We start from the raw sequence: 26,009 nt of genomic DNA, 5'->3' as shown, positions 1-26,009 counted from the left end.
TAAACATTTTACCCACAAAAGTCAAATAAGAATCTGTTCCACACTAATTATAAAAATGATCACATCCAAGCAGAGAAGAATGACGGATATATCTGAGATTTACATTCTTAAATAATTCAACAACTTGCAATTATAAAACTCTGAATTGTACTATATGTTAGGGAGTGCTACATCACTATAACAACTTATTTTGAGAAATAATATTTCAATAAAGATAGTAAGTACATGAATACCTAACCATTTATAATACCAGACTGACAAAACTAGTCAATATTTATATTTATATTTTTTTGTTCAGTCTGCAGCTTGATTCTGTTTATTTGGGTTTTTTTACATTATAGTCAATGGCTTTGACAATTTGAGATGTGAAAATCTAATATGAGACAATACTTATAAAGTCTGAGTTGAGTTTTTCGAAGCAATGATGTATGTGTATATTGTACACACTGAAGAAAAAAACAATCAAAATAAAAAAGACAATGGGCTATAATCCCTGCTATGGAAATGTAACAAAGAAAACAAGGAAATTATTTTAATTATTTTAATTATCAGTTCACCTTTGCACGTTGCTGTCTGAATTTATGGAATCACCTCTGCTAACTCACCAACAAAGCACCAGGTTTAGGAGTTGTGAGAAGTTTGGAGGGCAGTTTATGGGCATGGATTGTACATATTCACTGCCTGTGGTCTTTAGACTGTTCAACACTGAGTATAATATCACTAATTGCAACACATTCTTGCTCACATGAGAACCAAGGTGAACCATCTTGGCCTTTGAAAATACAGAACTGCCTCAGTGAGAAAAATGATTCTAACAATATGTTGTTTGAACTGGAAAAAGATGTTCATATAACAGCTATAATGGAAGCCAGATTGCAGAAATTAGACTGGTGGGTGAAGGTTAATCAAAGGAACAAATACTAACAAAACAAGCTGTACAAACATAATGCAGCATCTTGAATGGAGGTTTGATTAGGACTTGCTGGCTCTGATACAATCGGAGGTGGTAAGAGAGGTGAATTCCTACAAACAAACAAAAGTGGATAAATGAATTTCCGTTCAGGGATTAATAAGGTTTTGTCTTATCTTAATTTTTCTCTAGGCAATAAAACAAAATGAGACACTAACACAATATACATGCAGAATATTTTTCCAGATAAGAGTGACAATGCTGCTCTTACTGTAGCCTTTTCAGAAAAAGTGTGGAAGATATTGAGAAATGTTTCTTTTTATAATGTTTCTTTTTCAGCATAGAACTTTAGAAGAAAGTTACATATTTGGATATTTAAAATGAAAATATTTTTCCATTAGAACAAAATGCTTTGTAATAATAACAAGGCACTTTTTTTATCACATCTATCACAAGTATGAGAGCAATTTGTTTTTAACAATGGCAGTTCTGCACTGCCAGGCCAGATTATACTGATTATACTCCTCCACCGGTCAGTGAAGAATCATCCTATGATGTGTATTAGTAAATATAAGATTAGGCAAAGCATAGTAATTTTTGCTAATTTATGCAGTATTATTACTGTATATACCAATATATACTTTTATTAAGTAGTCTGGAGTAACTGTTGCTGTATATGCTCTTATAAACAACTGCAGATTAACATAACATATTGAGTATACAGATAAACTGTGCAAATCCAAGTGCAAACTGGAAGTTCCAGAGTGATTTAACTCTACACAATGTCTAGATGCTCATGAGACATGCTTAAATGTATTTAGTGATGAATATCCAAAATCTCCACCATCCCTGTTCCTGTGTGGGGCACACTGGTGTGCAGAAGGTGTCTCTGTAAATGCTTGATCCAGTCCTCCTGGATAGACATGGGACCCTGAAAGACCAGGTCACAGAATCTGCAAAAATAAAGTAATGGGGAAAACAGTCATTGCTTCTAGATTAGATGAGCACAAGGGTATTCCTACAGTGACTTCTCCTTTTTCTTTTCAAGATCTCTCTAATACTCAGTCACATATTACATATGTACATAGGACAGATGACAACAACTGCATGTAGGATGACCTGGAGGGTCAGGGAACACAGGGGAGATTGACAGACCACCATTCAGTGTAAGATGGTCTGTTCTTTTCAGCATTTACAGGATATGTGACACAAACCAGTATTATGTCATGATCAATCACTGGAAAAAGTATGGTAGAGTGGTTACTGTTCAAGCCAAGTCAGTGATCTTCCTTTTGACTATACGCCTCAGTAGTTTCTCAAAGAAAAGGCCAATATTTTGATGTTTGCATTCTCAAATGAATTGTTTCTCTCAAATAAGTTATCTGAAGTAAATATGGGGTGTAACATTTGGAAAATAAATGGCACAGACATAATCGCCCTATCTTAAGCTGACAAGCTATGCCTTTTAGCAATTGAGTAATCCTTGGCTTTCATGATTTCTTTTGAATTCTTTGTTGTCCTGTGTCTCAGAAAGTCTTTACTAGTGCCTGGTAAAAAAGGGTAAAAGCCAACATCCGAAGGCAGCACAGCATAGCTGTAATTTGGCTTAATCCTCTCCCTCTCAGAAGACCAAGATGGATATGAGGATGAATATGGTGGGGTGATTCTTTTAGAGCACCAGGTGGCTGCCCCTTACCCAGAGGAGGCCAGTCAGGAGAGACCACACTGCTAGTTTACATATTGTTCAGTGCAGAACAAGCCTGGGGGAGGGACTGGACCCCGCAGTGGCTTGGGCACTTGCCATCACACTTTGATGTGGTGACGTCACTCTCTTTAAAAGCTCTGCTACCAAACAATTAAAAATTAGTGGCAGTGCCAACACACAGATTCAGAACTGGTTTCAGATTTGATAAAATGTTATTGAATCCTGCCCCTAGATGTGGGGATCATCAGCCTCATATTTGCAGGCCTTCTCTCAGATATGGAAAGATTGATGCCATAAAGACCTCAACTACTTTTTAAGACTGCCCAGGAAATTTATCACTGTTCCCAGGAGGTCAGGTGGCAGGTGGCGGAATGTCAGATAGGTCACTACACCCTGGGTGTTTTCACTTATTACCCTTGAGGTTCGGTTTATTCTTAGACCACATATTTCCAGGTCACCAGTGATCTTGTTAGTGAGTGATCCTGAGACCAATGCTTTAATCAGGCAAAAATGCATGTTGTGTTGGAAAGCCAAACCATCACAGAGGTACCACATTGTAAAATACCGATATTCCAGTAACACAGGAGTTTAAGACTATAGGGAAGCAAGTTAGACAACAGGTTACTGTGGACATGGTCAAATGCAGTGTTGTTTTGGAACCCTATTTTGATTTTGTTTTGTTTTTTTGTATTAAACTATATACACACTTACCATAGTTACCACACCATACAAAGCAGTTAAACAAAATAAGTAGAGGACTTTCAGGGCCTCTTCTACTTGTCAGAGTAGTGGCTGTGGTAAATGTCTGACAAATATGGAAACACAAGTTGTCTGATAGGAACTGTCAACTGGTTTGCTAATTCCTTAAGAAAAGGGGATTCCAGTAGGTCCACCCTGACGTTCTCATGGGGCTAGAAAAGGCCCCTTTTAAGCTTCTGCTGGTGGACCGGAAGAGGTTGTCAAAAACAACTAAACCTGAAAGGGTAACAAAGCTAAAGGCTTTGTCAATTATAACATACGAACATCTGCCTGAAGATGCACTGATGGTCCAATGACAAATTTCTCCTAAAAGGTCCTTTCTGACTTGCAGGTGGGCCAGCTAATTAAACTCTACTCCCTCTATTATACAGGCCATCTGTTTTCTTAAACCAAAGGTTTGGTTCTCCTATTGGGTTTAGAATACAATACAGTGGGCTTATGAGGATGATGGTGGGCCACTGCAATCAGCAGTCATTACCTATTCTTCCCATGCCTTTGCAGCATAATGGGCATTATGTCATAGCATACTGCTGCCACTCAGTCCCAAACAGACTACACAGTTCATCCAGACTAATGTAGCTTTGTTGGGAACAAAGTGCTTGATGCTGACAATCAGTAGTTACTCTAATATTTTATTGTGTATTTTTTAAACTTCTTTTTAAACTTTCAACTCAACCATTGTGTCTAGCAAAGCTGGTGTGCTGGTCCAACATATGACACATGTAACTGGGTAAGAGATCTCTTATTTATTCTTTACTCAGAGAATCATGACTGCATACAGTATGTTATCTACCATTCATTATACCTGCAGGTGAATGTGTATAACTCAGCATTCAAAGAGGGCAAAATCTTCTGTTTTAGCCCAGGCCTTGGTCTTGGCTTCTTCTGTTTATAATCATAGCCTAAAAGACAAAACACTGCAATAAACCTAAATCTTTGTTTTTATTATTATTTAGTATGTATGCTGTTGTTTTAGAGATGTATTAATCAAATTTCTACTAATGTAGCATTCATTCAAATATTGGTTTCTTACATATTTAACAAATTGAAGTATGTTGATTATTTCAACTGCAGTTTTAATTGTACTGCATAAGCAATTAATGTTGAAATTTTGATTTTGATTTTGTATATTGTCAGGACTTACCTGGTCCTTCCAAAATGGCAATCCTCTTCCTGCATGTATAAGTGTGGAGATGAGCAGAGAGACTGGCAGCAGTGGGGAGGGTGCTGTTATAGTGAATATAACCCTTATTTGAATCACATTCCCCTGAAAGATAGAACATTGGAAAAAGTAAAACAAAGGGTATGAGTCATATGGATAAAATCATTTAACCTTAAAATTTTGAATGGATGATGCTCATTTCTCTATAATTTAGCTCATTCACATGATACTCAAAGCCAATTCTAGGATCATCAGAAGTTGGTTGGTGTTTGAGGAGATAAGAGCTGTAACACAGAGTTCATGCAGTAATTTTATTATCAAGCAAAACTGTTACTCCCAGTGTGCGCTAGTCTTCTTCCACTTGGTTTCCTTCTAAGCATCTGATTTTCACTCTCCTGTTTGAAAAGTGTTACTGGTAAAGTTTAACACAATCTTGTGTCTTCAGGGGGGTTATTTTCACATAGAGTACACCACCTCATGAGAGTCACAGAGGATTCATAAACTACAGGAAAAAAAAAAATCACAGATCAGTTAATCCTATGACAAAAAAAACTGCCAATGATAACTGCTGTGTACCTTTGCCCGTTATTAAATACTCAGAAGTGGGATGTTTAAATAGATATCCTAAATGGATTTTCAGAATTAAAATTAACCAGTTTTTGATTTTCAAAGTAATTTTAGAAAACTAAGAACAATGCCAAAAGACAAAAATGTCTTTGTAGAAAGAAAATCAAAAATTGTCCTTATGTGACCAATTTGTAAATTGTCTCATACTTCAGATGACACAATGTTGACAACAGTTCAATAATGAAAATCTATTACTATAAACAGTGAAATATACTGTAAAATGTCATTTTAATTTATTCTTAGAGTAGGGTACACAGCAAGCAGTCATCTTTGGGAATACACTGCAGTTGCCACTGTAATGCCATAATAATGAAAACTTCCTATACCAAAGAGCAATTTGAATTTAAATCTTTCTTGGTATCTGAGAGTTTGATTTGGACAGACATTAAACACTGATGATGGGCTTCTAACTCAACATCAAGAGAATCTCACTATTTTTTTTAATATGAACTTCTAAAGCATTTTGGTGTCTAATGTTTTTTGCACCAATCAGATGATATCGAACAATTCTCACATTGTTAGCTTCCACCTACAGTATACAAGTTACCTGCACTGAGATTGTGATAATTTGTGATAAAATGTTAATTAAAATTAACACTAAACTTTGCATCATCAACTATTTCTAATGCCAACTCCTCAGGATTCAGGTGATGTCTACAACTCTCAAGATAGTTCTCAGATAAACACCCAGAATGTGTAGCTTTTAAAGTTCAGACTAAAATGATAAGAAAGGAAAATGCAGATGTTTAGGGATGATGTTACATACATACACACTCTATTAATTTGCCAGGTGCCAATGAAAACTGCAGTTTTTTTTGAGAATTAACTGAAAAATAAGGTGAGAATAGGTGACCAGAACCAAACCTCACATTCTGGGAGGGATCTAGCTCTATTTTTCAAGTACACAGAGAAGTGCTACAAGAAATAATGTCATAATAGCTTCTCAAATATTATGGGAACTCCCCAAGCATTAGCCATTAAAAACAAAGCAACTAGTGCAAAATGCATGTTTGTTTGTTTTTTTTTCTAGGAACAACACATGGGTGATCTAATGGGTGATAGTAATATACTTTAACAATATTGGGTAAGGGGCATGTCTTGAAATGCCACTTTTATGCCATAAGGATGCTTTTAGCCAAATATCTACCATTAAAGTATAATTTACATAAGACCATTTTCAAAGCACAAGACTCCATACCACGAGTCCAGTTTGGTTCCACCCTGCTCATCCGTATCTCCTCCTTGTAATCTTTGGTCATAGGATCATACAACTTCCTGCTTGCAAAGACATCCTGGTTATTTCTTGATGTAAGATCTATACTTTCCTGTTTTGTCTTGAGCAGTTCAATTAAAGTGCTTGAGGAGGCCTTGATGCCTCTTTGTGCTTCTACCTGTAGCTTCTTCCTCTCGGTGATGGTCTCTGACTTCTGTTTTGGTACCAAACTATCCAATATGGGATGTGGACTGTGAAACTGGCTCTCATTAAGGACCTGAAGAATGTTCTGAAGTTCCTTCTTGTCTGTCAGCAGTTCATTTAGGATGCACAGTGGTGATTTGCTGCTGCTGGAAACAATTCTGCCTAGTCGTTTCAGATGCCCCCTCACGTGGTTGGAGAGGCCAGTCCTAGTATCAAACCAACCGCAACACAGTGGACATGTGTACTCTCCTTGTGTCTCTGGCTTAACAACTGTAATATAAGATAAAGTTTGTCACAGTAATTGAAACAAGAGAACAAAAAAAAAAAATCCCAACTATTTTAGTGATGTACACTGTTATGCAACAGTATCACATACTACAACTGCAGATTTAAATATCATATAAATATCAAAGTTCAAACTTAAATATCAGACTTCAACAGCCATGCAAAAATAGCATCTCTGCACATTGAAATATTTCACAGCAACAATTTAATGAATTTACATTTGAATGTGGGAGGAGCATAGAATGTTGTTTATGTAGCCTATTGTCAGTGGTACAAAATGGCTTGATGGGCTGCAGCTGTAAGTTCTTCATGACAAATAAAGAACTGATTCTTTAAGATAAGAAAATGTAAATGGAGAGCAAACCAGTATGTAATGATTGTGAGACTGAACAGTTGTCAATTCAACTTAATATAGTTGAGCTTGTCAGTGAGTGATCCTGAGATCAACTTAGTTGAACTTGTTTTTACCAATGACTGTAGAAGGGGTGGACATAGCAAGCCCACTTCCGGGTTTGAATTCACATATGAAGTAGCCTTTGTCTCCAAGTCCTGTCTCCCATTGACTTCCACTGAAAAATCAGCACCAATTATTAAGTCACTATTTTTGCCATAGTAATCATTGTGGCCTTGTCGTCTTTGTTTGAACACGCTCTTAGTATTCCTAATTTTCTTATATCGATATTTGGTCTGTAATACAAGATATTAATGTAAATAACTGACCAGTCAGGTGCCTCCTTTCATCTATGTCACCACGGGAAAATTCTCTAGACAATGCCTTATTGTCCAAATATGGTATTTCTGGCTCCACAAAAGCAACATAGCAAATGGCCCTAACAGCCGAAAATGGTGAATTGGCTTCATTCTTGCAGTGTGTAACGCTATGGGTGATGTCACACTGTATAGGTCCACCCCTATACACCGACAATGTTTTTACTCAAGTTCCAATTTCAGTTAGTGTGACATTTTTAAAGTTCATTTCATGACTTAAACCCAATTTGGAAAAATTAGTTTAAACAGTAGAAAGGGAATTTATATTTTTGAGTTGAAGCAATTTAACAGTTTTAAAATATTAGATCATAATTTTATTCTAGCATCACAATGTTTAGCTGCTACATAATTGGCCAAGGAAGACATGTTGTGATGCTTCATTGTTCATATTTTCAAACAGTATGTTTCACTTCTGCTACAAAAGAAATGCATTTAGGGTGGGCACTTACCAATGTGTTTGGTGAATCCAACACTCAAATCTCTTCAGTGTTCTAGGTACACTGATGTGCTTTTATTGAAGCAGGCAAACAGACTGTTTAATCCATTCCTTAAACAATTCTACATATGGTTTTGGAAAGGCTTAAAAAGACACCACCTTCCAAACAGCACCAGGCACATCAGTAGCATGTGGAGAAATCCAAAGCTTCACAGGCTGTGAAGTAACCTGAGTGGAGCTATGATTGGACCATTGCTTTTTGCAGGAAGGGTCTAGCAAATGGCCCATTCATATCTCCTTTTTAAAACAAGGCAACCACATTTGAGTTGTTAGTGTTTACTTGCTTACAACGATCACTGAAATAAAAGTTATACCTTTTCTCATTTTCCTCAGGCCAGCAGGGACCCTTCTGGTGATTTGTGGCTGATGGTCCCACAACGCCACTTGTTCCGGTGGAACCGTGTGCCGAGCATTATAGCTCAGGCCAACTCTATGAAGGTGCCCTCGCACATGATTGGACAGACCCACACCAGACTCAAACACTGCTGGGCAGTAGGGACAGGGCTTTTGTTCCACAACTTGCAACGGGAAAACATCAAACCTGTCACTTGGAGAAATACAAGGTGACTCTGGGGAATCATCGCACACTGTAGCTTCAATATACTCCTCCTTGATTATGAGTTGCTCTATGTCACTGCAGTCTTCATCTCCAAAATCTTCATCGTTGAGTACACGGAGGCTTTTGTCTTTGTCTGAAAACCTCTGCCTCTTTCTGAAATACCTCCGAGCATAAGGATTCCTTTCATTTTCACAGCTTTTCACGAACTTGCCTTTGGCTTCACTGGTATCCTTACTGAAGTTATTGCTACCCTCATAGCCTTTCTCAAAATCCCTAACTGCAGACTGTTTCTTAAGCCTCTGGCTGAGCTTTGGCAATGCATGATCATTCATACTGTCAATAGTGTTATGCAAAGGTGTTGACATTTTACTCACTGATGGAGAATGTTGGTTTGCTTGCACTTGGAAACTTGCAGGGTCATTCTTGCTACTCTGACAGAACATCTGGTCTAATTTAAGATTTCTGGCTGATAGTAAAAAATCAGTGGTTGCAGCACAGTTTGCCTGCTTTGAGCTGCCAAAAGCCTTGCAGTCATTGTTTTCAGTGTCTTCTTCCACACACGTGAGATCACTTGCCACATCTAATTTTTCTACTGGTTGTAGGAGTAATTTTCCACTCTTGTCAATTGTCCACAAGCATGGCGACAGCATGTTTTTGGTGCAGCCAACATGGCACTTGAACTGAGGAGGATTTACAGTTGTGTCATTGGAATTTTTGTCCTCTTTTTTTCTGGAGTAGTGGGTGAAATGGGCCGTTTCTCCAAAAACAGACTTAAATGGATTTGGTTTACACCCAGTACTTTTTGGCTGGTCAGCAAACATTTTACTGCTATAATGCAATTGCTGATGTTCCAGCGCAGAGTGCCTTTCCAATACTACTTTGTCTCTGTTGCTGAAAAGACCCATTTTGCACTGAAACTGAACATGGTCCACTTTTTCGACATCATTAGTAGGAGTCATTTTCCTATATGGAGGCAAGCGTGTGCTGAGGTGTTCGACATTTAAGTGTGCTTCAAGTGCCTGCTGTGTCAGTGTAATGTAGTTACACTCCTCACAGAAGTAGTAGTGTTTCAGATTATCATGTGTTATGGCATGCTGGACAAAGATTTTCTGGCAATTACAACCAAATACACACTGAGGGCACTGGACCATGGTGGCCCTGGCTTCAAGTTCACTGTTTTTGAGACCATTCATTTCCTCCTTAAGTTTTTCAAGCCTGTCTTGATGAATAATAATGTGCCTCCTGAGGGAGTTACTATCACAGAACAAACGCCCACATTCCCTGCATACAAAGGGCTGTGAAACATTCTCACTGTTCACCTGAATATGCTTGCCTAAATGATACATCATATGTCTATGGAAATGCCTTTTTTCCTTGAAATTAACATTGCATATTGTGCATGAAAAGAAAAGCGGATCTTGTACAAGTTGCTGTGTTTTCAACTGCTCCACTTTTGGACTAAAATTGTCTTCATCTTTGGGGTCATAATCCTCATTACAGTGTTCCTGTGCTGTGCTAGAAATATGGTGCCCAGAGTCTAAAACTGGGTGCCTAGAAAGATCTTTCAATGGCAGAGTAGAATATTTAACATCAGATTGTACACTCAAAGAGTCACCTTCGTCTGCAATGTCAAGATTTTCTGCATCATTACCGCTGCAGAGACATCTGTATGTGCGATATAAGCTGCTATTAACCTTTTCTTGTGGGCCTGACACACTTTTTTCATGTGTATTGTGCTTCTCATCTCTTTGGTTCATCACTTTAGTCTCTAGCCTTCTGTCATTGTGCATGAAGCACTCTCTTGCTGAATCCCATCCGATAACTTCAGCATAATCATAATCATCCAAGGAGCTTTCTGACCATTCTGTGCCCTGTTGAGATCTTGTTTTTATTGTCTGTTTTGTCAAAGGTTGGCTAATGTACATTTGCTCTGCTCTGTCATCTGACAGTGTGGAATAGGCCAGTTTAGACTCATTCTCCACTGGGTGAGACAGTGGCGTGTTGACACCAGGCTGTGTGGCCAGTGTTTTTACGGCGGGCCCCGCTGTGTTCTTCCAAGCGTCTGATTGAAGCTCACTAGGTGGTCGTAACACCTCGGGGCTTGTGTCCTTCTCCGCCTGCCATGCAGCATCCAGGACATTGTTGGATAAAACAGTGCCTTTGTTCAGGACACAGTGTACCTCTGAGGTGGGGTGTGAACCAGGTCCATTAACAAGTGCTCCTGAAGGCAATGAATTGCCTGCATGGGGAACAGCAGGGACACTGCTGTATACAAATGGATTCGGCTGGGTTCCATTTAAAGGGTTTTCATGTTCATCTGAGGACAGACCTGCAGCATTGTTCTTCAGGGAGAATGTGTGACTCTGTAATGGCTCCTGAGTAGGACCCGGGCTGTCAGATGCCGTTTCTGCGTTTTTGTCCTCTTGTGTATTTGGCTTCAGATCAGGCATGGTAGCAGTACTTTCTAAAATATAAAAGATCACAAAATTATTAAATGTACCCTACTTTTCTAACCATTTCATCCCAACCCTGTAAAACAGGTAATGTCTTACAAGCGTAGCATTTCTTTTATTATTTATACTTTCCTTTATATGTGCAGTACCCAGTCATCTGATGAAAATTGGCAAAAGAAAAAATGCAGATGTAGATTAAAAAACAAAACACTGTTGCACAACAGGTATAATCAAATCTAGTACTTTTTTGTCTTTCACGCTGACAATGCTGTTCTGTTAAAAAAAATAGTTTTTTGGGCAGTTCCCACTGCTCAGTAAAATGAGAGTGGTATTATTCTGTGCCGCATTATGATTTTCCAACACCCTCTTTCTCCACCTCTATTCACAACAAACCCTGCTGTTAGCCCTGAATACCCTGGCGAGGATGCTTAATTATGTGAGCATACCTCTGGGATACAACCTTCCTGCTTCTCCACCTAAAGTTCTCAGCCGTCTGCTAAAATTGACCAATTTCCATGGGAACAAAGTACACCTCCAATGAGATCATATTGCGTCTTATCACTCTGTGATGGTGCCAACACAGATCCCAGCATGAGACTGTTGTTACTTGAATCCTGACAAATTGGCAGGCACACAATCTGTCTAAAACACAAACACAGACCTACACAAAGAAAATATTGCACATACACATGGACAAGCATACTAATTCTTTAAGGAATGGTTGAAGTTGTTTTATATTTATCTGGACAAGCATATGAAATAGGTGGTTTTGAGTTATTATATAAGATTATAATTAGCATACAGCCAAACATGTACGTGCTACATCCCATCATTGATTACACTATGCAGTCCAAAGCTGATTTTGTTTAAAATGTTTGCTCAGTGGATTTGACATCCAGGGCTGGTCGCTCTCTACAGGAAGCTGCATTGCTAACGAAGTGGTAAATTCAGTGTTAATGAGTGGCTTCACTGTTACCACCTCAGAGGTAAAACCTTCCGAGCTCCATATTCTCCCCATCTGTTGTGGTGTTAGAGGTTCGAAGAGGGAACAGACGCTCTAAATTTAAAGCGAACTTCAGTGTTACCCCCAAACGGCAGGGTGGCAAAACCATCAAAATATCTTGGTTCAAAATGTGCGAGCCTCATTAGCAGCCAACTCATGCAATTCACTTCTATATATAACGAAGACGTTCAAAAGAAATACAGTTTTTTAATGTATTTGCTTCTATTTACTTCAGTTAATTCTCAAGGCTGATTTTGCCTTGCCTGAAGATATCTGCAGCATTATGAGCTTTAATACAGTTAAGCTGTATGCACAGATCAATCGACTATGAGCCTTTACTAACCCTGTCTGGTATTTTTCCCCATGATACTCACCTCATTTTTCAGTTTGGTAAATGAGATTTATTACAGCAAGAACTGAAAACATACAATAGAAAGGACCAGGTACAGTATCTATTGAAGATCCTTTTCTTTTAACTCCTTTTCCTCTTAGTTTCATTTTCTGTCTTTCAGGACCTGAATTTCAATGTTGCATCTTGAAATTAGATTCAAAACATGCTCTCTGCAAACTATATTTTTGTAATGTTATAAATAAACCTGTGGAGTTTCCAGTTTATTAGGCACATCTGTACAACGTCATTTAATTAAATACAACAGTCAACCAACATAATGTCATAGCATCTGTATGGCAGACCGGGATATGTTGTCACATTTTTCACACTCTTTCATATATATTGGGATTAACACATTGTATAACATACCACATGAAAGAACACAGTCTCAGGCAAATGTTTTCAGTATTTATGTCATTTTCATATCTTGTTTCAGTACAGACTTATAAGCAGCAAACATGTGACACAAAGCCCATCAGTGGGTAAGTTGTCACACTATGTGGGGTGAAAGGTTATGCTGGATTTTGCAATAAATAAAACAACAATCAGTTTATTATTGTGTTTATTTTTAATATTACTTTAAATTCAAAAGGATATTCAGCTACAGAAAAGCTAAATTAATCACTGAACTTGAATAAATCCTGGAATGCAGCCATTAAACCACTTCCAACTACAAGTGAAAAATAATTTCAATCAAACCTTTCAAACACTCAAATATCAAATATATCAAAATGATCAAAATCAAAATATCAAACCAAGTAAAAGCTCACTAGTCAGACTCATCATCAGAATCACAGTTCTAGCACACATCATGAGTCCCCTGTTTATATTTGATGCACTGAACCCAAATCTCTCCTTGATGGCTGTTTTCAAATGTCTCCACATAAACCAGACACATGTACTTATCTTCATCTGATGAAGAGCCATCTGGAATCTTTTTTTTCTCTCAACATGTATGACATAATGCAGACAAAAAACAAATAAGCTTTAAATAGATACGAGGGTTTGCAAGGATGTTGTAATGGATGGCATTATAATGCAGAGGTAGAGAAAATCCATGATTGTAACAATAAAAGCATTAACTTGTACTTTTCTAACAGCAAAAAATGAAATCAACTTGAATTATGGGATAAAATGATCCTGTGCAGCACGCTCTGATAGTTGGTGGGCTGTGAAGCATGCCATGTACTCTCACCAGTCTGGTTTTGACTAACAACCTGAGCTCATGTCAAGCCCTATTTTCTTTAATCTTCCTGCCATTTTCAAGCATCCATACATCTAATTACAAGAAAATGCCTCAACAGCCTCATGTAAATTTTGCCTCAAGTATTTGTTTCAATAACCTAAGTAACATTCTTAAAGCAGTATTAGTATAACAGGAGGTGCAAAGTACTAGAGACAAGGCAACAACCTACTTCCATCACAATTACTGTTAGGCATTATTTTAAAACCCATCAAAGCAACTTTCTGATCCACTTTTCAGGAGCCATCTTAGTTCCAAGACACTGTAAAGTGAATGTCTGTGGGTTGTGGATTGATGGTTTGAAAAATGCCACATCTTAGGTTGGCACCTTGAGCACTGGAAAACTGAATTTTTTCACTATTTTCTGGCATTGCAGCTCTTACAATGTACATTCCAAATAACAGACACATAAATAATGCACAAAAAGATATATTCATTTTTATCCTATCTTAGAAGATTATTTAACACTATAAACTGCAAAACTTTTAGTCTAGCAGAAAAACAAACTGAAGGAAGAAGAACAGGAAGAAGAAGGAAGAGTTTGCACTCTAGCATGTAAGGCTGTGAATGTCTAAGCAAATTCCTTCTTCCTCTTCAACTGCAGACCCAGCCTGGCAGCACAGTGGAGAGAGCACTAAAGACCAACTGGGACCAGTCAGCCAAGCCATTTCAACTGCTGGAGCTGTCTGTACGGATCTAGAGCCAACCTTATATTCCTCTGCCATTACCTTTGCTGAAATAATGTCAAAAAGAAAAAAGTGGTGGTGGGGTGGGCAGGTAGGGGGCGGGGGCTCAGTCTCTCAAGTACTGTACTACACAACTTCCTCAGCTAATAGGATCTATTGATTTATTTGACACAATGTGAATTTATTAAGCTGCCTCTTTAGTGTGAGAGTATCAAAGTATGGCTCAAAACAAACACACAGAGATTCAGCTTGACACTCCAGTAATCCCAAGATGAGCATGTTCTCTCAACAAAGGTGCCACAGCAAAAACACAGGCACGCACGCACGCACGCACGCACACGTCAGCTCTTCTGCCATTTTAGCCCTGCAGATACCTATTATATCAAACAGCAGAAAAGCAGGAAGAAATTACAATACCAATAAACCACAAGCCAAATCACACTTTTCTATTACTGTCAGTAACAGCTTGTTTAGCAGAAAAATATTAAACAAAATACACAAACATGCATGCACACATACACAAAAATATCAGATCAATAAAGCACTTTAAATTTCTTAAATTTGTACAAGAGAGAATGGCTTCACATCTTTGTCTGGATTACATATTCTTTTATCCCACTGAATTCTTGTCACCCAAAGGTCATTTCCATAATAATGGTCTCCATTCTCCCTAATGGGATTTTGGCTGTAATTATGTATGCCAGCATCTTATGCAGATGCTATCAACCCTGTCATCCTGAATTGCACAAATGTAATTACACAAAGCCTTTGATAACTAAACAATGTAATTTACTGCATGAGTGAAAAAATATACTTATTATAAATTATACACTAAAGGAAAATATATAGCTACCATAGATGCTATGCTGCACAGACATTGTTTGTAGTCAGAACAAATTAAGTACTAAAAAAAAAAAAATCGTGTAAGTATTACTAGATGAATGACTTAAATAAGTGGTTCAACAGAGGAGGAAACACTTTATCTGGCTGTGTCTGAAGGTAAGTTTTGAAAAATAGTTCTTTAATAATAATGTGTGAAAGATATACAATAAATCTGTACATACTGTAATAGAGAGCCAAAGAAACATTAACTTTTAGGTTGTATTCTTTAATAAAGAAGACCTCATTCAAATCCTACTAACCAGTCTTGTGTCATAAACTTAATCAATAGTCTAATGTCATTGCTTATTAAATATTTCTTTAAGCAGTAATTGCAGCTCGATAAACGTGCACTGGTAAATTTACATTAATTATAAAGCTGCAGTCATCTTACATTGGCTTAGCATATCCTAAATTTAATAATTTAGGATATAAAGTTATCTTAGCTTAGCTTATCAAGACTGGAAGCAGGGATATTTTGTTAGTTTTTGACAGAGCAGCTAGTGATTTCCAGTTTTTCTGATATGCTAAGATAATTACCCACTGTAGCTTTAGTGAACTGATGTAAGAGCGGTATTAATCTTCTCATCTGATTCGCAGCAAGTAAGCAAATAAGCTTATTTCCCAAAATGTCAAACATGTTGCTTTAAGTATACAAAATAAGCTGTTAAGCAATTCATGGAGTCTTAAAGCTTGTATAAAGAAAAAATACTTCCACATCCAGTAGAGACAAAAAGTCTAAAAAACTCGCTGAGAGAGAACAAAGGACAAACTGCAGAGTGCGGTGCCTTGAACCACAGGTGAGAGCCTGTCTGAAACTCACAAGCTGAAAACAATCTTGTTCTTTGGCCAGTGTTCAACACTCGCGAAGAAATCCCCCTGAACCTGCCCACAACAAACTTCTCCATACACCCCTCTCCCGAAGAAGGGGAATGAGTGAAATGGCTGTGATGGTAGATTTACTGATGAAAAAAGGTGAAGCAAGAACATTCGGAGTGATAAAAGGGGACAGAGAGAGAGTGACAGTTGGGTTAAGACAGAAGTCATGTTCAATAGCAGGTAGAAACATCAAACAGTGAGTTCACAGGAAACCCATGCAACCTTGTCTTGAAGGAGGATTTTCTGTTGTGTGGAGTAGATTATATCTGTTCAAGCTGCTGACACGGCCTCATTTGCTGCCCGTAGTGTTGGAGGGGGATTAAACGATATAAACTTTAAAGCTTTAAACAATACCTTTCAAAATTAAATGGATTAAGGGAGGGATGTCTGAATGGGATTTCCCAAGGCTTTGTTAGTTTTAAATTCAACTCCTTTTAAAGGGTGGAAGAAAAAAAAAACAACAGAAATTTCTCAGGCATGTGACTGTTTTAATGAGGCTGCTCTCACGTTGAGGAGGGCAGTGGGCACAGGAGGGCTGCCAAGCAGATGGCTCTCATAAACATCATATCTGCTCTGTTTAGATACATGACTTCTCATCTCCCAATACTGAGAGGAAAACAAACCCGACCATCACCACAAGCACTACCCACTTGCCTACTTCTGGCAAGCAGTGCCGGCTTGTTGAAATGGCACATTTCCATTTCCTGCATTTCTCCTTCATAACAATATGCATGAGCTGTGCAATTGATATACATAACCTCTAATCTGTTATAAGTATGCAGAGAAGATGCAGCGATTGCGGCAGTGGGTATTTTTGTTTAGTGGCAGTTAGGATGTTGACTTTTATAAAATGTTAATATTACCATATAACTTAAAATATAAAATTACTAAGCAAGACAGAAGTCGTTGCTATGATTAGGCATGCTCAGATGTGCTCTACTTCAGTTCTGATGGAAAAATTCATATATATACATACAATGTATAAAATCAAACTTAGCTGCTGTCAACATGTGACCATTCAGATGAAAGGCTGGTGTCAAACTGCTCCCCAAATTGAGTACACGCACCACATTGCTGAGCAGACATCAGTGAGCTTAAAGTTGGAGGCATGTCAAGCATCACAGATACAGTATGGGGATGAAATCTCTCATTATCTTTCTTTAAAACATAATATGCGTGCACCACAGCAGGAATGAGAAGGAAATGCAGCAAGCAGGGGCCTTGTAGTCACTAATGGCAACCAAAGTGATTCCTCAGTAGTCACCTTGAATTGTATTTTTAGCCCAGGACAAACAGTTCCAAACAGAAACTGGATCAAGTGTGTCATTTGCAGCCACTTATTGGGTTTAGAGACCTAGAAGTGGCTATAAAAATGCACCACTATGATAATTTGGGGTCAAAGAGATGACATGACTTGCAGAGCATAGAGTGAACAACGAAGAAGAAAAAGCCTCTGAAGACAAAACTGTGGCTGTCAAAAAGTCACAAGGAATTCAGAGGCCAAAAAAGCCTATTCATCTAACTCTATCAGAAAAAGTGGACAGCTTGAGCGCTGTAGCCTTGAAAGCAGTGGAATTCAATTGTCATTTTCCAAGGTCCACACACACATCCATACATACACAGACACATGTAAGATGATTATTTAGAACTGCTTGTCAATTGTACCTTTTCAACCCCGATCAATGAGTTGTCTTGCACCAGGGGCCTGTATCAGGGCCAATCATTAACATGTGAGTGCCACTATATCAGCTCCAGCTCCAAATAAATCAAAGGGTCTTCCACAGAAGAAAAGGGGCTAATATTTCCTCAGTAACCCTAGAGAGACACCATGGAGAGATGCAAATTGCCTCCCAGGAGACCCCGGGGGATGTGAAGAAGAAACTCATTGGGAGGCAACGGGAAGCTAATGAGTATAATGGTAAATGTATACAAGAAGAGGGAGAAACCCCTTTCTATTCATACCAATTAATACAATCTTATCAATGGAGGTGTACTGTAAGAGGAGGGCCCATGTCTAACCCCATGCCCACCCCCTCATTTCCACCTTGCAAGTGCCTGTATTATTCAACACGAGCCAGGCTACGGTCATTAGCCCTGTGGGAGCCTGGGCCAGGCCTGGGGAGTTAAGGAGATTTTAAAAACCACTCACTCGTCACATCAAAACAAATCGGGCCAAATCAAAGGAGCTCAGAAATATCCTTTCTTTGGAGGGGTGCTGGAGGAACTGCCATTGTTATGAAAACCTGCTTTCTGCAGTGTCAATATACAAATTCACATAAAATAATGACATAATAGTAACTAGAAATGGCTTAATCAATCAGGCTGTATTTGTGAAAACAATTATTACTGGCATTATATTTATAATATACATTTAAATCATAATAGTGTTCAATATATTTGCAAAAACAGTAGAAATATATGTATACACACATTAATTAATCGCTGCTTTACAACTGTCACATTTGAGCTTTAATTTTTTTCTATGTAAATAACCACATTTTTCAGGTTTGTGTTATACACTAGAAATTAAGCCACACTGCTACTGTCATACCTTCAACTGCTGTAAACAATCCAGCCCAACAGACTGTTACATGAAAAATTAGACCACAAGGAGATATTACCAAACAATATATATTGCAGTGTATAATGAAATATAATTATATACATATTTTTACCGTCACTATTCCTTCAACACCTGCAAAACGTATTAAACCATGCTCTACCGGTGTAATGAAGGTGCGCCATGAAGTTAGTTTTTTGTTTGTTTGTTTTTGTAAAAAAAGTTATGTTTACATTCAGTATGCATGACAAAAACAAAACAATGGGCCACCCACAAATCATTGCTCGACAGTGCTACTAGTGGTCAAAAACACTATGGGGTGAAAAAAAAACAGTGAGATGTAGTTTAAAGAAGCATTTGAACTACCTCAAAGGGCAAACAAATGCTCCAAAATTATAAGAAGAAGAAGGAATACCTTTACCTATCAGTTTGAAGGTCATTTATAAGGTTGAAGAAATATACCTGACTGCAGCTGATTGGAGAGGATTTGCCTCCTACAGATCACAGAGGGGACTGATATGAAGGTTAATCACTATATAACTTTCTACATGTATAATCCTATACTCTACATTTCATTGAGAATGTCTGTAAAAGCCCTGCGTCAGCATAATTGTGCCTAACCTGTGCCCCCCATGCTCAAATCTCTAAAATATCACATCCAACTCTGAGAATAAATGGGAAATTAATGAGGGAAGTGCTGAGCTCAACCTCAGATAGGTATCACAGAAAAGGTGAACTGCCTCACAGCTCATGTACAATAGACGCTCACTAATCCCAACCCTCAGACAGAGGTTGTTTGGACTTGCGAAATGTTCAGAGGGATAAATACAATACTGATCTGGCACTCTTGAAGTCTTGCATGTGCAGTATTTAAATCAGTGGTACATGCAGCAAAAACAGAAGTACTTGTTAGATGGGCTGGTAATTGGAATTTAATTATGCTGGATAAAGAATAAAATGAGAATCAACTACTGTAAAGCTCAAATATTGCTAAGACTATTAAGACTATTCCTCAAAAATAAACACTGGAAGACTTTCACTATTATTAATCATCAGTATATTCTTAAGTCATAATTAAATTTAAAGATTTTTTTTGAAGAATTACTTTTTACCTTTGAACAGTATTTACTCCCATGTTTAATATAATGACAACCATGTATACATAATAGTGAAATATTCTTTATTTCCATCCACCAACCCTTCCTTTATCATCCATTCAATCTAATACGATTGCACAAGCCACATAACTGACATTGCATTTTTAATGTGTCATCCCTTACACTGTGGACTCTGAGTATCAGTGATCATATTCTGCCCCTTAGTGGAGGAAATGGTCCATAACCTGAGTAAAAAGGGATAATAAGAAGCTGTGTCGGCAGAGGCTGAGCAGGAGACTGGAACTGAGAACATCTGCTGCTTCATCCAGTGCTTCATCCAGCCTTTGATGGGCCACAGATTTAGATAGCTGTGGTTGGTTTCTCTGCAATGGACTGATGACCTGTCCAGGGTGTACCCCTGCCTTTTGCCCAAAGAGAGCTGGGAAAGGCTCCAGCAGATCCCTGTGATCCTAAATAGGAATAAGCGGGTATAGATAATGGGAGGATGGATGGATGGATGGTTGGTTTCTGCATTAAAATACTTTCCATAGCTCTTTTAAAAAAGAGGGTTGGACACCATTGAATCCAGGTTTTTGACATTCTCTCATAAAGCTGCTTGTTTGAGGCTTTTTATACAATCAGGCATCGGAGAATCAGAATCATAGAATGAATCTTATCCCTACAAATTTACCCAAGATGTGTTTCTGCAAATCCTTCTGCGTAGAGCTGCTGTCAGAAATTAAGGAAGCAAAAGCTTTCTCCTGTGTCCTTACTGTCTGCTACAGGATGAGCAGTGAACGTTCACTAATATGAACTGAAATGTAAGCAGAAAAAAGACAAATAAAACTGAGCACTGAAAGGTAAAATTCAGGATGTATTTGCTCATACATGTGTTAAAATCAATTATATGTCCAAAATAATATCTGTAAAATATATGTATTGCCAATTCTATCAGTGGCCAACATGTTAGCACATTACAGTTAGATGGCTGAAACCTGATGCTTCCTCATAAAAATATGAAGTTGTATCATAGTACCTAATCTATTTTTGTGTGTTTGTAGCTGGATGAATATCATGGCCGATGTAAATCCGACATAAACAAAAAAGTGAAATTTATAAAAATGAAATTGCATAAAAAGAAGACCTGTATAAAAATCTGAATTCAAAATAAAAAATTTAATATGGCTGCAATTAACAATTATTTTAATTATTATTGATTATAGTATCAAAAATTAGTGAAAAATGTCCATTACAATTTTCTAGAGGCTAGGTTGGGATCTTAAAAATGCTTGTTTTGTCAGTCATTCAAAGAGCTTGTTTACTATGACACAAGAAAAAGAATTGTGAAGCTGGAGCAAGGAAATGTTTGACATTTTTGCTCATGATTAATTGATTGTCAAAATAGGTGATGATTAATGTTGTGTCATAAAAAGTGATGTTTCAAGGGCTGTCTAGAGCCTGTCCACACTTAATCACATATGCAAAGTCTCTGATTTTTTTTTTTTTTTTTTGAATGACCAGTATTGAAGTTGTACACGTAGAATAACTGGTAAAAACTATTTCACCATCTACATTGACAATAGTGGCTCAGATTTTTAGAAAATTAAACAAAGACTAGAGAATTCTCAAAGACTAAGAGTATTCTAAACACTAGTTGTGTGTCAGTGATTCTGTTTCACACTGGAAAATAATCAACAGCCAGCTTGTCACTCCCTACAACCTGCCAAGTGTAGGAGTGGAAGCACTGACACATGTAACTGACATCTCAGATTTAATTTGACTGGTAATCACACCCAGCTATAGTTTCAGAGCATTTCACACATCTGAGCTACAGTTTCAGGTGTTAAGCTGGTAAGGAGACATACAACTGTGCCTCTGAATGATAACACCTCATCAGATACGGTCACATTTTAGGTTTATGCTCTGCCATAATGATTATAATAATCATAATACTAACAAGAATTACACACCAAGTAACACACATTTTCTTGCTTTCAATAAAAACACAATCAACACTCATTTTGAGCCCTGCTTTATCTTTTCAGATATTTTCATTTCAGTTCAGTGGCTATTTGAAACAAATTATACACTTCACTGCATGTCACCTTATTGTGATTCTTGGCTGAAGCATAAACTATGAGCTGATAATATCCCTTCTACTAAGAGACAATACTCTCCTAATACCACCTGGGTTTGTCAGATTTGAGAAGACTATTATGTGTAATCATACAGTATGTTTAACAAGACAAAAAATAAAATAAAAAAGAACCAATCAATATGTACTTACCGGTTTGTGCTGAACCACGGATTCCACCACATGGCTCTTTAATAAAAAATGCACCTGTAACAGAGAGAAAATAGCAAGTAAATGTTCACAAACTTTAAAGAGGACTGGGAGCACACTACACAAGGAAAAAAATACTCCAAGAAGGCTTTAGCCCGTCATAAGAAACATCTTGTCACGGTGAAGTATGTTAGGGTCATTTCAGCCCCAGATATGCCAGACTCCCTCTTTGCCCTGTGGTAAAAAAAGAGACATCCAAATAGACGTATTTGCGAGGGTGGTGTTGATTAACAAAGTGCTGTCAACACTAATCACAGATAAAGAGTAAATGAAAGTTGATTGTAGTTAACCATGCTTTGATGCTAGGTTCTCTGAGATCCCAAACACAGGTAATGTAATATTTTTTCAGTAGTGCCATCAGTTCAAACTCATGTTTATAAAGAATTCTCACAAAATTAGAAGACATCACAAAATATGAAGGTGATAAAAAGGTGAAATGTCAGAAAAACCTGGGGTCTCTAGGACACCAAACAAAACAGCAGGCTTAACAGACAAACAACTGAATACTTGGTTAATCATTTTTCAAGCACGTGTCATAAAGTGAACTGGTTCCAACCTGATAAATGTTACTATGTGCTGCTTTTCTCTGTTATATATGATTTTTTTCTTATTTGCATTTGAAGTGTTTATCAGACAACAAGTCTAAGTACTGTGTAGACATCATCTCAAGCACCTTGACATATTATAGACCAAATAAATAAATAAAATAAAGCAGACTAATTGAATAAATGAAAATAAATATTTGCAATCACAGTGATACGGAGTGCAGCATGCACTGTGCTGTATGTCACAGCAGCAATATGATATGTTAGTCTGATTGGTAAATAAGCACGTGGACAAAAAAGATTTGGTCTTGCTACCTATTTATGAACCTGAGGCTGAAAACAATGTGTCAGAATAATCCCTTAAATACTAAAAATGTAAATAATAATGAAACTAGAGCTGAATTGATTAATTAATTATATGATGAACAATTCTGTTTCATTAATCGTTTAAGCAAAAGTGCCCCAAATTCTCTGGCTACAGCATCTTAAATTTGCTGTTTACACAGCCTGCTTTTGGACAGTTGGTTGGACTGAAAAACTATTGACTGACTTTATCTTAGTCTCTACACACTGTGACATGTACCACTCTTTTCTGACAATTTAACATGATATTGAAAATAATCCTTGATAGCTCCCCTAATGGTAACATTTATGTTTTCATGTTACATTTAACAAGGGAAAACAGAAAACTGAACAGCTTCATATTTTAATCACCAAGAGAAAAAAAACTGTAATAGTTACTAATTTCCTGCAGATGGATTTAATTGCAGAGTTAACGTGTTTCCTTGAAAACATGACGCCCTTATTTCCTCACCTCTGATACATTTCTGCAGACCTCTATATTCTTGGTAGACCCACCTGATTATTTAAGTATCTCATCTCTGCAGCTGTTCCTCAACTGAGTTGCTAATTCAGGCCACTGTACTCCCATTTAAGTAGTCCCAGGTGTCTTCATTTATAGCTGTGTAAGCAGCCAGCCAGGCCAACAGAGAACACATAACTGTTTGCTATGCAGAGCATTCGGGGGCTTCAGGCATCTTGGTTAAAATATTTGACCTTGTCAAGTGACATATAATCAATTTGTGGATAACATGCCTCAACCATCTGATTTATTTAGTTGAGCAGTTGACTCCTTTACTCTCGGCAGTATACTAATGCAGTAAAACCTACACTAGGCTGTTAAGCCACCACTGACTTCTTCCTATAGCCTTGTAAAGCTCATCCTTAAGCACCAGCAGGGAGCGAAGGGCTCACTTATGTAGGTCTACATACACACAAACAAAAAAAAACAAAAAAAATTCCATCCCTAAGCTGAAGCAGGATAAACAATACAGTACTAAATTTGCGACTATGCTTGTTATTTCTGCAGTCAATCATTTTGTTTAGTGATTAATAGTCATGGTGGAGTGGTGGTTAGCACTGCTGCCTCACAGCAAGAAGTTTCCAGGTTTGAGTCCCATTCAAGCCTGCAATCTCTTTGTGTGGAGTTTACATGCTCTCCTCATAGTGTGGATTTTCTCCAGGTACTTGGGTCCTCCCCCCACAGTCCAAAGACATGCATTTTAGGGTTAGGTTAACTGGTGACTCTAAATTGTCCATACATATAAGCGTGACTTTGTCTGTTTCTATGTGTCAGCTCTGTGATAGACTGGTGATCTGTTTAGGGTATCAGATGCGATTGGCTCCAGTCCCCTGCGATCCACAGGATGGATTAATACTTATCTCATGAAATCACGTATCTCAAATCACATTGAAATGAATGGCCTTACTGTTTATTGAACTGATGTCACACTGACACTCAATGGTTAACTCTATAGTAAGCATTACAGTGAAGCCACTTATACCTGTTTAGGGTAACAGGGATCTGCTGGAGCCTATCCCAGCTCTCTCTGGGTGAAAGGCAGCGGTACACCCTGAACAGGTCTCCAGTCCTTCACAGGGCCACATATAGACAAACAACCTCACACACTCACACTTACTCCTATATGGGCAATTTGGAAACACGAACCAACCTGACTTACATGTTTTTGGACTGTGGGAGGAAACCAGAGTCCTCAGAGAAAATCCACATAACACAGGGAGAAACAGAAAGGCCACTGCCAGGTTTCAAACCTGGAACCTTCTTGCTGTGAGGCAACAGTGCTAACCACCAATTCACCGTGCAGCCAAGTTCAGACATTTGTACACACTGTCAATTTGCATCACCACAGATGTAGCACTAGACCAATGTAATTTTGTCACCAAAATAAATGAGGGATATACTAGTGAACACAACCATATGTGTGAACCATATAAGCACTGCAGTGGCTCTAAGTACTACAAACAATATGAACATATCCTAATATGACTATAGGGCTAAATATGTGTTTCATGCTTGTAATGTTTTGCTCTCCTTGTTATGCACCCGCAGTAGCAGTGTGCCCCCTAAGTGCTGTCCATGGCTGCTCTTCAGGTTTATTGCAGTTCATCATTCCTTTAGCCAAGCCACTAGCAAAAACATCTGGCTTTTCAAAACATTCATACATTCACTCCCCTCATTATCACATTGGCTCCGTGTTTCTAGCTAATAGGCCTTTTAAAATCAGAGAGGGAAGGCGGAGAAGGCAAGTTTGCCATACAACCGTGAAGCTCTGCATCAAATGGTTATATTCCCTACAAAAAAAAAATGTAACAACAAAAGATATGTCATCTTAACAGCTCTTTCCCGAGTTGCCACAAATTGACTGTCTGTCAGCAGGCTACAAATTTGAAACAATTGAGCTAGATAGCAGAGAGCTGCCTCCACTAGCTACGACTTTATTTTGACAGGCTCTGCGACAGTCGGCGAGACACAGAGAAAACTGTATCAGAAAAACGTCTTCGGAAAAAAAGACTTGAAGTTATAATAGTGAACCAATTGAAGCTGACAAAGAGTGTATAGCAGCACCTTTCACAGCCCTCAGTCACTGCAGTGTTTCTGATAGCTTCACGACCACCTACGACAGCGGCACATCACTGACTAATGACCGTGCCTGGATGCACTGTATCCCTGCGCACGTCAAAGTGTACCGCGGACTGAAACGCTACCCACCTCAGGACGGCGACTCTTGTCCCCAAGTTTGTTACGGCACTTGACGCCGTCGCTCGTCCTTCCCTCTTTTAGACTGTCGCCATTTTGCAAGTTGCACTCTGGTCCAGAGGAGAGAGTGATGTTCATGGGAGCAGGAAGAGAAAGGAGCAGCACCCAAGCCGCACACCGACC

General features: G+C 38.2%; 1 protein-coding gene across 10 annotated transcripts; it reads right to left on the bottom strand.

Annotated features, from left to right (window-relative positions):
• znf644b (zinc finger protein 644b) lies at positions 1-26,009 on the bottom strand. 10 transcript variants are annotated; one of them, XM_026305195.1, is made up of 8 exons: positions 25,839-26,009; positions 22,167-22,220; positions 20,571-20,693; positions 8,444-11,152; positions 6,362-6,850; positions 4,519-4,641; positions 4,180-4,276; positions 1-1,863 (listed from the first exon to the last, which is right to left on the bottom strand). In XM_026305195.1, exons 4-8 carry the CDS (start codon positions 11,136-11,138, stop codon positions 1,728-1,730), a joined length of 3,540 nt encoding a protein of 1,179 aa, XP_026160980.1. In that variant the 5' UTR covers positions 11,139-11,152; positions 20,571-20,693; positions 22,167-22,220; positions 25,839-26,009; the 3' UTR covers positions 1-1,727. The 10 variants fall into 10 exon arrangements, 8 of the variants coding, with proteins under 8 accessions (XP_026160980.1, XP_026160977.1, XP_026160978.1 ...); XM_026305192.1 differs by lacking the exon at positions 20,571-20,693; XM_026305193.1 differs by lacking the exons at positions 20,571-20,693; positions 25,839-26,009 and adding an exon at positions 25,695-25,759.

This window comes from Mastacembelus armatus, chromosome 4 (genome assembly GCF_900324485.2).
Source record: "Mastacembelus armatus chromosome 4, fMasArm1.2, whole genome shotgun sequence".
NCBI classification, from domain to species: Eukaryota; Metazoa; Chordata; class Actinopteri; order Synbranchiformes; family Mastacembelidae; genus Mastacembelus; species Mastacembelus armatus.
The sequence above is the reverse complement of the archived record's forward strand: the minus strand, read 5'-3'. Positions and strand labels throughout refer to the sequence as shown.